This window comes from Gorilla gorilla, chromosome 12 (genome assembly GCF_029281585.2).
Source record: "Gorilla gorilla gorilla isolate KB3781 chromosome 12, NHGRI_mGorGor1-v2.1_pri, whole genome shotgun sequence".
Taxonomy (NCBI): Eukaryota; Metazoa; Chordata; class Mammalia; order Primates; family Hominidae; genus Gorilla; species Gorilla gorilla.
The window spans coordinates 74,434,758-74,447,859 of record NC_073236.2 but is presented as its reverse complement, the minus strand read 5'-3'; the positions used below and the strand labels follow the sequence as shown (position 1 = coordinate 74,447,859).

The following is a 13,102-nucleotide window of genomic DNA, read 5'->3' as shown; positions in this document are numbered from 1 at the left end:
AGGCATTCTGAAAGTGGCTTTTCTGTTAGTCGCATCAAGCCAGCGAGGAAGCAAAGGCATTCATTCAAAAACATCACGCAGGAGCCACACCACAACTTCCTGGCCCCAGAGGGTAGACTCGAAAGGGACCACAGCCCTGAGGCCTGTGTTTCAACCTTTCTCCTTCGCTGCACGTTGCACAGGATGGTTCTGTGACAGCCGACAATGTCAGCTTTTAGGGATAGGCAGACAGGATCGATTTTCTCTCCTTTGGCAGGGAAAAGGCTTTTTTGGAAGACACTCAAAAGGCAACCATAGTTACTGATGGAGCATGGCAAGCATGAGACAGAGGCAGCTATTACCCAGGCTCAACAAAAGAGGAAAAAACGTGGGATGGATTTTGCAACAAGCCCCAAATATTAATTCCAAGGACCCGAGGATGAGTGTAGAAGCAGAGCAGGCACACCTGACACCCCTCGCGGCATCCCCTTCAGATTCCCGGGAAGTCTCACAGAGACATGAAACCTGGCATCAGCTCCCTGACCAAGATGAGACCATGAACCAGTCAGAACGTTCACTAATCACATTGTCCTGGGGATGCATTTAGAACATTCTTGGATTTCACACCATTCATGTTGCCCCCTCTGAGCCAGAATGGGGCAGACAGCCCCAGGAAGGAAGGAAATAGTTTTGTTTCACTCAATCTCTGTCAGTGGATAGTCTTCCACTTGGGCAGGAATTATCGTCTAGGTCAGACAGAACCCAGTTTCATCTTCTCTTTCCTCCTCTCTCCAAAGCAACAAAGACTGCAATTTCCAGCATACAACAAAGAGAGGGAGAGAGAGAGAGAGAGAGAAAGAGCGAGCACTAGCTGAAGACACACATCATCTTTTTCAGGTGTTTCATTGCTAGAGGAAGTATCTTCAATAGTGGTAGAAAGGGGAGGGTGCTAAGAGTGGCCGCTCAAAGAAGCTATGTAAACTACATTTGATTCTCTGGTTTAATCAGAGATTTTAAGAGCTGAGCAGAAGATCCAACTGTAGGCTGGCTCAGAAATACCCCAGATAATGCTCACCAGGCATGAACATCTGAGCTAGACGGGCATAGATCCACAAGCGGAAGCTGCCAGCACCCAACTGGGAGGCTTAGGACAAGGCATTTGCCTTGTCTGATGGCCAAGGCCAAGCCTGGATAGAGGGCTGTCCATGCAATGGAAAAAATACCAACAAGGGGCCAGAGAAAAGAGAGTAGAGCCTGAAGGGGAGAAAACTGCCCTCAAGGGCCAGAGGTAGCAGGTCTCTCTGAACATTACTACTCTACAAGAAACAGAGGCTCATCTTAGATGACTGCAATTTAGGGTCCTCTGAAAGACACAAGAAGATATGGCTTCAACGGAACTGGCCTAAGAAGGAAGGGGAATGACAAAACAGTCTAAGACAAGAGATACAAAGGGAGCTGTCTAAAATAAGAAGGCAATACAAAGTAACCAAAAATAGAAGACCAGAGTCAAAGCTGCAGTTGAAGAGAATGAGAGCAGAATTGACTAGAAAACAGCCTGTTAACCAAAGAGAGGAAGAGGCCACACACTTTGTTCTCAGGATCTCTGTACACTCTTAAAAATTACTAAGGAGGCCAGGCACAGTGGCTCATGCCTATAATCCCAGTACTTTGGGAGGCCCAGGTGGGAGAGTTGCTTGAGCCCAGGAGTTTGAGGTTAGTGTGCTATGATTGCACCACTACACTCCAGTTGGGGAGACAGAGGGAGACCTTGCTTCAAAAAAAGAGAAAGAAATAACTACATTTTCCAAATAAAAAATATTTTAGAGAACAGAAATACTGGCTTATATTTTGAAAACCTTTAATTAATAGAAGACAGCTGGATTCTCATATCTGCTTCTGAGTTCAATCTGTTGTAATGTGTTGTTTTGGTTGAAGTATATGAAGAAAACCTGACCTTAGACAGATATGTTGTTGGAAAAGGGAAGAGAGTTTAATAGTCTTTTGAGAGATCCTTGTAGGTAGTCTTCTTTGATACTCTGCCAAAACTCATAGGTGATAGTTTCTTAAAGGTTAGTCGTGGGAGGTTGGGTGCAGTGGCTCATGCCTGTAATCCCAGCACTTTGGGAGGCCGAGGCAAGCAGACAACCTAGGGTCAGAAGTTCAAGACCAGCCTGGCCAACATGGCAAAACCCCTTCTCTACTAAAAATACAAAAATTAGCTGGGCGTGGTGGCAGGTGCCTGTAATCCCAGCTACTCGGGAGTCTGAGGCATGAGAATCGCTTGAATCCAGAAGGTGGAAGCTGCAGTGAGCTGAGATCGCATCACTGCACTCCAGCCTGGGTGACAAGAGCGAAACTCCATCTCCAGGAAAAAGAAAGGTTAGTTGTGGAATGTAAAACCACATCACTTGGTTACATCAAAATTCATTATGGGGGCTGGGTGCAGTGGCTCACGCCTGTAATCCCAGCACTTTGGGAGGCCAAGGCAGGAGGATCACTTCAGGTCAGGAGTTCGAGACCAGCCTGGGCAACATGGGGGAAACCCTGTTTCTACTAAAAATACAAAGATTAGCCAGGCATGGTGGTGTGTGCCTATAGTCCCAGCTACTTGGGATGCTCAGGCACGAGAGTCGCTTGAACCCGGGAGTCAGAGGCTGCAGTGACCCAAGATCACACCACTGCATTCCACAGCCTGGGCGGCAGATTGACACTATCTCAAAAAAACAAAACAAAGCAAAACAAAACAAAACAAACAAAAAATACTAAAACAAAAACCCAACGTTCATTATGGGCCTTTCACTCTGAATGGATCTTTTACCCATGCGTGATTTTTTAACAGCAATACATTGGTCATTTGGAAGATATTGACTCTATTGCAGATCTGAAAGTTGACACATATCATTTTCATTATACAATATATATTTTAAAATCACATATCCTTTGCTCTTGTCTCCTAGGCTGGAGTGCAATGGCACGATCTTGGCTCACTGTAACCTCCGCCTCCTGGGTTCAAGCGATTCTCCTGCCTCAGCCTCCCGAGTAGCTGGGATTACAGGCACCCGCCACCACGCCTGACTAACTTTTGTACTTTTAGTAGAGACGGGGTTTTGCCATGTTGGCCAGGCTGGTCTTGAACTCCTGACTTCGTGATCCGCCCACCTTGGCTTCCCAAAGTGCTGGGATTATAGGCATGAGGCACTGTGCCTGGCCAAAATTGCATTTCTTAATATCACCACCAATTTCACGGAAAAAAAAAAAAAAGTCTATTGGGAAATTGTCAAGCCAACAGTAGCAGATACGTATTTCACAAAATTCCTATTTTTGCTTGAAAGCTCAGATTTTGTCACTGACAATAAAACTGTCTGTTGTCTCTTTGAAGTAATAGGCTCATTTTGCTCATTTTTTTTGAGAAAGTGTATGCCAAATACCCCTTCCTGAATAACCATACAACATAACCATAATGACAGTCTGTCACTCTTTCAAGTAAAAGTGGTGTCCCATGACAAAAGCAGCTACTCCAGCTTGCAACTCAAAACAGTTGCACAAAAGCTTTACTTCAAGACAACAATACTTAACTGTGCAACAGAAGTGCTTTACATATATATTCCATTTTGTCACACAAAATATTAAGAAGATGTGAACTCAAGGGTCAATATGTATTAAAAGTAATCATATTTATTGCTTCATCAAGTACATTCTTTTTTTTTTTTTTTGAGACAGAGTTTTGCTCTTGTTGCCCAGGCTGGAGTGCAGTGGCACAATCTCAGCTCACTGCAACCTCCACCTCCCAGGTTCAAGCAATTCTCCTGCCTCAGCCCCCGGAGTAGCTGGGATTACAGGAGTGCACCACCATGCCCGGCTAATTTTGTATTTTTAGTAGAGATGGGGTTTCTCCACGTTGGTCAGGCTGGTCTTGAACTCCCAACCTCAGGCGATTCGCGCGCCTCGGCCTCCCAAAGTGTGGGGATTACAGGTGTGAGCCACTGCGCCGGGCCTGCTTCATCGAGTACATTCTTAAGTGAAACTGGCATTTTTTTCTAAGAACATGCAATGATTAGACTAGCACAATTTGGTAGTCCGCTTTGACTAGCGCTAAGTTTTACCCTTCATTGTTTCTGCACCATCAATGTAAATGTCAACACAGTGGAAAAATCAAACACTGTCTTATTAAGATGATTTTAACCTCAGGGATTCTCAGGTGTCTCTCTGCAGACCACTCTTTGAAAAAGAGTACTATAGCAAAAAAAAAAAAAAAGGAAAAAAAATCATTTTAAAGAGGACAAAGTTAAGAGTGTAATTTAATAAAAGGGCAAGATGCAAATGATGAGCCAATACAATAGATATGGAAGACTGGAGAGTCAATCTATGAACTACGTAACCCAAAGGAAGAAACTTGAACTGTAAGGAGCAGGAGCAATCATTGAAGGCCAGGCATGGTGGCTCACGTCTGTAATCCCAGCACTTTGAGAGGCCAAGGTAGGAGGATTGCTTGAGCCGAGGAGTTTGAGACCAGCCTGGGCAACATAGTGCAACCCTGTCTCTACAAAAATAATTTTTAAAAACATTAAAAAAAGAAGAAGTCATCAAAGACATACAAGAAAAAAATTCTGAGTTAAAAATCTGATTCTGTATATGAAAGGGCTCACTGAGCTTCAGGGAAAATTAATGCCATACACAAGCCAAAGGGTTTAATGACAAGATCCAGGTTTAAAAAACCATTACTGATGAACAAAAATTGGTCAACGCTCACACAGGTCTTTTTCACAACAGTAAATGCCAAGAAACAAAGGTCATCTATATAGGACGTTCAGAGGGAAATGTTGGCCAAGGATTCTGTACTCCACCAAGTCACTGGGTGTGTGTGCATGCAACAAGAAGACATTCTGAGTTATGCAAAACTCAGAAAATAAAAATCACTTTTGTATTCTTCCTGGGTACAAAATCCTTTTGCCCTTCCAGTCAACTCATATTCATTGAGAAGATTAAAAATGCTGAGGTCACTGCTGACTTTGGACATTAATGGGAATGCCTTACACCCTTAAGAGGAGAGAACACTCAAGGAATTTACTCTGAATTCATGGGAGAACTCAAGGAAATGGATGAGACATATATCCATTTAACCGAATGGTTGGACAGTTATCTTACCTTTTTCTAACTGGATAAAAAAGTTTTTTCACATGAAACTGTTAAGGATAAGGTAAATCTGTATGAATTCACATGCAAAGATGTCCAGGATATATTTTTAATTAAAAGAAAAGAAACAGGTTTCAGAGCAATAAATATAGGTAGAATACATGACCCTATTTTAGTTCCTCTCCAAAGGGAAAACACACATGTCTACACACACACAAATATACACACACATACATCTGTGTATAAATGCATAGAAAAAAGTCCGGAAGGACACAGAGTGGTTACCTTTTGTGTGACAGAGGAATGTCAGGAGTTGAATTGTGTCCCCCTCTCTACTCCCCAATAAAATTCAAATGTTGGAATTCTAACCTCCAAAACCTCATAATGTGACTATTTGGAGATAACATATCTATTTGGAGATAATGAAGTTAAAATCAGGTCATCAGAGTGGGCCCTAATCCAGTATGACTGCTATCCTTCTAAGAAGGGGACATTTGGACACAGAGACATGCACAGAGGGAAGACTATGAGAACAGGCCTGGAAAAGATGGAGAAGATGTGCAACCCAAGGAGAGAGGCCTGGAGCACATCCTGCCCTGGTAGCCCTGCAACACCCTACTTTGGACTTCCAGCCTCCAGACTGCGGGACCACAAATTTCTATTGTTTAAGCCACCCAGTTTGTGGTATTTTGTTATGGCAGCCCTGGCAAAACAACAAGGAGACTGGTATTTTTATATTGTATGACATTTTATTTATTTATTTTATTTATTTAGAGACAGAGTCTTGCGCTGTTGCCCAGGCTGGAGTGCAGTGGCTTGATCTCAGCTCACTGCAGCCTTTGCCTCCCAGGTTCAAGCATTTCTTGTGCCTCAGCTTCCTGAGTAGTTGCGATTACAGGCATGCGCCACCACGCCTGGCTAATTTTTGTATTTTTAGTAGAGACGGGGTTTCACCATGTTGGACAGGCTGGTCTTGAACTCCTGACCTCAAGTGATCCACCCTCTTCGGCCTCCCAAAGTGTTGGGATTACAGGTGTGAGCCACTGCACCTGGCCTGTATGACATTTTAATAACTACATATGTTACTTCTATAATCACAACCCCTTCTCAAAAAAAAAAAAAAAAAGACATAATGAGGGGGAAAGGGTACCAGGTATGATTATCACATAATAACTGTCTTTTTCCTCCTTTATAAATATATATGCTTTCCCTGACCCCAACAGTGCCCTTTAGGAGCTCAGCTTGCCACCACGGCACCAATAGCATCAGTGGCTGCTCCAGCTGAGGAGATGGGGCAGGCCCTGATTTGCACAGTTACAACTGTTATCTGGTTCTACAAGATGTTAACAGGGTCATCGCCCTTCATTCCATGCACCTAGTTCAGTTCTAAACAAAGGAAGAGTGGTTTTTGTAACCATCTCACCCCACGAATCGGAAAGACCAACGGGCTTCCAGTGAGGACGCCTGCATTGGCGGGCACTTTCACAAGCCTCCTCCCCACACCCCCCGCCCCCCGCCATTCACACAGATGGCCCTGTGATTGCCTGCTCCAATGCCACCATACATAACCAACAAAACCCAGCCTGTGAGTCCTGTAAAATAGAGCTCCTTTAACAATACTTCTTCCGCTGGGAAGTGTCCTGATTTTCTGGGGGGTGTCCACCATTCAGGGAAGTGGGTAGTGGACCAGCATCAGGGCAGCAGCAGGGAGGAAGGGCAGAGGCGTGACTTGCAGGAGGCGACCCCAAAGGCCAGAGAAGCGGGGTGGGAGGTTCAGGCAGGCAGTACTCTGGAGACAGTGCTCTGACCCAGGGCAAGTGCCACTGAGCAGGACCCTGCCCTCTTGGCAAAACCGCTCCCACAGAGGCCACCGACTTTTTACCAGTTGGATGCATTGGCTCCCAGAAACCCAGCCAGCCTAGTGCACTTCTGCAGCCGTCCTTGGAGCCGTGAACATACCTGGAGGGGTCAGCAAGAAACTGAAATCAAATTCACATCAAATAGAAGTTAAGAAATAGAAATCTCAACACACAGGATGTAGATCTAAATACTCACAAAATATTGATAATGCGCTTCAGCCTTCTGTGCCTCGAAAGAGGTTGTTCTCTTGAGTTCCTGATGTTTCCTCAGGGCCTCAGAATAAAAAAGGGACTGAGAAAGGCACTAGCATTTTTGGGGCACCTGCTGCGTATCCCACTGTAACTAAAGCATATCATTTAACCTTCACGCCAGCTGAGGGCAGGTATTATCCCACTTGTTAAATCCGAGAAAACTCAGAAAGGTGAAGTCACTTGCCCAAGAACTAATGGCTTGTAATGGCAGAAAGGCTGTCCAGCGACCTTTATGGAGTTAGGTGTAGTCGGTCCTCTGTATCCATGTTTTCTGCATCTGTGGATTCAACCAACCTCACATCGAAAATATATTCATTTAGGCCGGGCATGGTGGTTCACACCTGTAATCCCAACGCTTTGGGAGGCCAAGGTGGGTGGATCAGCTGAGGTCAGGAGTTTGAGACCAGCCTGACCAACATGGTGAAACCCTGTCTCTACTAAAAATACAAAATTAGCCGGGTGTGGTGGTGGGTGCCTGTAATTACAGCTACTCGGGAGGCTGGGGCAGGAGAATCACTAGAACCCGGGAGGCGAAGGGTGCAGTGAGCCAAGATCATAACACTGCACTCCAGCCTGGGCAACAAGAGCGAAACTCAGTCTCAAAAAAAAAAAAGAAAAAAAAAATCATTAAAGTGTTTTAATAGAGGTTAAGAAAAAACAAAACAAAGAAAGGGCCAGGCATGGTGGTTCATGACTGTAATCCTAGCACTTTGGGAGGCTGAGGTGGGAGGATCTCTTGAGCCCAGGAGGTCAGGACCAGCCTGGGCAACAGTGAGACCTCCATCTCTATGAAAAAAATTTAAAAACAGTTAGCTGGGCATGGTGATGTGCACCTGTAGTCCTAGCTACTCGAGGGGATGAGGTGGGAGAATCACTTGAGTCCAGGAGGTCAAGGCTACGGTGAGCCATGACTGTGCCACTGCATTCTAGCAAGGGTGACAGAGTGAGACCCTGTCTCAAAAAAAAAAAAAAAAGGGATGGTTGAACATGTACAGACTTTTTGTTGTTGTCATTATTCCCTAAACAATACAGTATAACAACTATTCACATTGTATTAGGTATTATAAGTATGATTTAAAGTATACAGGAAGTGGGAGGGCAAGGCTGCAGTGAGCAGTGTCACACCACTACTCCAGCCTGGGCAAAAGAGTGAGACCCTGTCTCAAAAAAAAAAAAAAAAAAAAAAAGGATACAAGAGGGAGGATGTGGGATGTGTATAGGTTATATGCAAATATATCAGGGACTTGAGCATCTGTGGATTTTCTATCTGCAGGGGGTCCTGGAACCAATCCCCCATGGATACTGAGGGTTACTGTTGTTTCTTTACATGTGTGCTTCCTCACTTGTAAGGTGGAAAAGAATCCTGCATTCCGCAGAAAGTTAAACATGATGTTGGTGGTATGCCCAGTTCCGGCCTAGCACATAGGACACCAAAGACAAACTATACCTGAGGCAGCCTGAGGGCGCCCCAGAGAACCAGACGGACAGGATAAGGCTCTTGACTGTCGCCCACTTGTCAAGGCCACCAGCAGGGAAGGAAGGAACACAGGCATCAGAGTGAGGCCTGGTAAGGACCTGGGCTCTGCAGTTGGCTAGCCCAGCTCAGCCTGGTTCAGTCCTTGCCTCCTGGGACCGCAGTTTACCTGTTACTCACCCTTTCTAAGCTTCAGTTGCTCAACTGTGACACAGGGATGACAGGAGGGCCCTGTCTTGCAGGGAGCATGAGGGCAAGTGAGCTCGCAGGACTCTTTCCCCACTCCTCCAAGTCCTCCTCTCCCTTCCTAACTTCCAACATCTCTCCATGCTTCTCACCTTTGCCAGTGGCTTGCGAAAATCACCCCCTTTAGGAAGAGTTAAAACTGAAACATTAACACTAAGACGCAAGGCCCCTCCTATATATCTCCTTTTAAGGGCCCTACTCCTTTCTCTAGAGAAACTTTTCTCTGTGACCCTCAGAAGACCTCATACTTTATTTCCTCCTGGGGATTGTCACTGTAGCTCTGGAGCATCCAAAGTGTCCATTTGGAAAGGAAAGTGGGCCAAAGAGAGCTGCTCAGAGGAGACCAAGCATCTTGCAGTGTTAACAATTGTTTTCTGCGAGAAATTGTCCTCCAAACTACACACACACACACACACACACACACACATATCCCTGAGGTTCAGCAGGGATCAGTGGAAAACAACTTAGAGGAAGTACAGCTGTTCCCTCTGAGGAGCGCTCGTTGGGGAAGCCAGGCCTAGGAAGAGGGGGTGTTCCTGGGCGGTGGCCTGCAGCCTTCCTTTCACTGAGGCATCCGAGCCCAAGGAGCTGCAGTCTCCCCTTGGGAATATGACATAACCATAGGAGGAAAGGGCCTTGAAAAAACAGACCGGTGTCCACATGTCCTTCGGCACAGGAAGCCCTGTCCCATCCTGTATGCGGGAACTCCAAGATCTGCCAACGCTCTAGCATCACCTCGTCTCCTGCCAGACAAATACCCCAAAGCCAGCGATCTGATAGGATGTGTTTATATTTACACGGTACATTTTAAAGCAATGGCTACATTGGTCATACATATTAGAAACCATAAAAAAAAGTTAAGAACTAAAATGTACATCATACACTTGTATATATATTTTTTACACAGAGGTAAAAAGGCTTATTATAAAAAAATCAATACAACAGGGTTTTTAGTATACAGGTAAAGAATGAATTATGCTTCAGGCACTTTAATTTGTTAATGTGAGCAAATAGCTTGGGGGGTCGGGGAGGCTTCTGGACAGAAAATCTTTTGGTTAATGTTTTGTTACCACAGATACAAAAATAAAATCTGAATAATTTCTCTCAAATGATTGACGTCAGTATGGCAAAGCTGACTGGGAATATACTACACACTGTTCAGCTGCAGTGTGGCAATTAGAGACGTATTTACATAAATGTCCCCATGGCTGTCTTTGTGCCCTTAACCGATGCCTTCACAAACCAAAAAGTATACGTGGAGTAAGATCTGCTAGCATAACTCTTAAAAGGCTGGAAAAGGACAAGGGGTGAAAGAAGAGAGAAACAGGTAACAACTAAATAGAGGTGACAAACAAAAAACAGCTGGGATATGTGCGTTCTTATTGAAATAAATAGGGGCACTTGAACCGAGGTCTAAGGAAACGAACATTAGTGTTGTGCTTTGTAGAGAAGAGACCCTAGAGAAAGACCCCAAGGAAGTGCCTCCGGGTCGGGGGAAGGTGGTCTCTCGACAGCACTGGAGGCTGGCTGAAGGTTTTCTAGATGTTCTCCAGGCATGGATGAGGTTCTCTTTTCTTCCATCAATCCAGAAGGACAGCTCTCTGCTCCTTTTCCAAACTGGAAAGCCTAAACCAGTTACTCCAATGAATGACGATGTCTACTAACTGACTTATAAGCACACTGGGTATTTACACCGGTAATCTACTAAAGAAACGCGATGAGCTTGTGGACGAGCTGGAAACAGCCCCATGAAGGTGAGCACAGCTAGCACTTTCCCAATATGATTGGCAGACTGGAAAAAAGTCCCTTTCCTTGAAGACTGGTGTCCTGTGTGCAATAAAGAAGGAGTGGGGAAAGGGAGTGGGGAGCAGGCCATGTCTTCTGCTGGCCGCTACCACAGAAAGATCGTGGTGGGAAGAACAGCCGGCGTCCACAAGCCTGTCCCCGGTGGTCTCCACGAGGTTCTGATTGTACTATGCTAGGTATAGGTAACCACTCTTCACTTTTCTTCTTTCTTCAATAAGAAGATTTGGCTAATCCTTGCAACGTATTAGAAAAATACTCTTTTCCAGCTAATTAGAAGCCTCCTCCGTGGCAAGGCGACAGGCAGAACCAGTTGGCTGACCTAACCACCTGTGCACCCAAAGTGGCGAGTCTGGGTTTGGAGTTGCAGGAGAAAGACACTTAGGCATTGGAAGGGTTTTTACATATGGCCTTGTTTTTTCCCCAAGTATAAATGAGGAATTTGGTGATGTGAAATTGAGTCCAAAATGAAATGAAAACATAAACCCATGAAGAAAATGCAACCCACCACTCTTCAAATTTATGACATTTAAAAATCCCCTCTCCCCATTAATAAAAAATAGCCAGGGGTTGGGGGGAAGAAGCTCCCTATGGTTTTATTCACCATAACCTTAGTGTTTCTCAATTGGAACTTGTTCGTGGGAACACTGATTTGTGTTTGAGGAAACTATTTGGTTTGCAAAACAACAAGCAAAATTTCTTACTTCACTAGTATCCTATTCTAATATTGCTAAATTTTTAGAAGTGGTGGCAACACAATTTAAAAAATGTTCTACTTTAGGGGTAATGGGGAGGCTCATAGAAACCTGAAATCCCCATTCTAGCCCTGGTCCAAGAGGATGCAATGCAGTTGAAGGAATTTTCCTGATTCTCACAAGTTAATCTGAAGTTAAGGCTCAATTCTCAGTCTATTACGGGTGAATGTTTTGCATCAGTGAATCATTTCAACAGATTTTGGGGGGGCAGAAAATGATGATGGGCTAAAGATAGAAACTGCAGCTTACATGGGAAATTTGGCTTTAGAAAAGTTAAAGCGATATTGTTTTGTGGTACAAGTTTGTTAACTAGCTCACCTCCTATACATAATAACTGACTGCAGGCTGAGATACTTCTGTCGGGTTTCATCATTCTCACATCCCATTTCCGCTGAACCAGATGCTTGCTAGCGACAGGCAAGGTGAACCAAGAGAAAGAGAGTCTTCGACGCTCTTGGAAAAATCAACTACAAAACCCACCGAAAATCAGCAGTTCCAATTGCAGACTCCTTTGAACTGGAAGAGGCGGGGGAGGAGGAAACAGGAAATCAACACATGGATGAGACAGTTAGCTTGGTTACAGATTGTTAATAGTACAGGAGTCTGTGGCGAAGGTTCCTTCCTCAGAACACTGTGCGAGCATGTGTGTATGGATGTGGCTGCTGCAGTGTGGGCGGCAGGGGGAGTGGAGAGTCTACCCGGCAGCGTCCCTGGCTGGAATGGTGCCTCAAGGTACCAGGGAGCTGGGAGGCCGCTTGCCCTCCTCGCTCCTTGGAGTGGAAGGGAGCGGGGGAGAAGATGAGAGTATGTAAGAGACGAGTTCCCCTGTGGCTGCGGATGGAGGGAGAAGGGAGGGAAACTGAGTCACGCGGCCGCTTTGTGCTTCCCGCCACAGCACCTGCACATCACTCCGCAGTGGTAGCAGGCCCGAAGGGGCAGGTAACAGCACATACAGGGGGCCAGGAAAGACAAGGCAATAAGAGCCATCCACCGGAGGCAAAACTTCTCGTCGCTAGTATCGCACGAGCAAGGGTCTGTATAGTCTCCCTCGGGGTCCGACATACAGTGATAGAGCATGCTGTCCGCGCACCACATGCAGCTCACCCGGCGGATGCAAGTTCTCACGGAGTCGGGCGCGTCCTGGCAGTGGCCCCTGCGGTTCTCCTCGTGGTTGAACATGTCCCTGCAGTACACGCACCGCGAGCGCTCTCCGTCCTCCTTCCGCCGCCGCGACTTGCCCCGGGAGGGCTGCGTCTTGATCACGCTGCCCCCGCGGCCTTTGGGGTCCTCGCCTAGGCCAAAGTCTGAGGAGTCCACGTAGGGGTAGTTGTAGTCATGCTTGGGGACCTCGCCCTTGGCGAAGCGCACGTAGGAGGAGTCCGCGTCCTCCGAGGGGTCCGGGTACTTGCCCCTGACGGGTGCGTGCCGGTAATCCTCGTACCCCGTCATCCAGATCTTCTCCCGGGGGTTGATGCGCACGATCTCCTCGTCGTCGTCCGGGAAGCTCACCTGGCGGTAGGGCCTTGGCATCGGCTGTCCCGTAGGAGAGGAGACATTATTTTACAGCAGCGGCCAAAAAACAAACAAACAAACAAAAAAAC

The 13,102-nt window shown here is 46.0% G+C and overlaps 1 protein-coding gene across 3 annotated transcripts in view; it reads right to left on the bottom strand.

The window, feature by feature from the left end:
• Positions 1-9,715: 9,715 nt before the first annotated feature.
• The window catches only part of SPRED2 (sprouty related EVH1 domain containing 2), a 123,070-nt gene continuing 119,683 nt past the window's right edge, over positions 9,716-13,102 (bottom strand). For all 3 annotated transcript variants that reach the window (XM_055378030.2, XM_019021346.4, XM_004029328.5), the window contains one exon: positions 9,716-13,034. In XM_055378030.2, the coding sequence (XP_055234005.1) occupies positions 12,366-13,034 (669 nt within the window). In that variant the 3' untranslated portion in view covers positions 9,716-12,365. The remainder of the gene's footprint in view (positions 13,035-13,102) is intronic.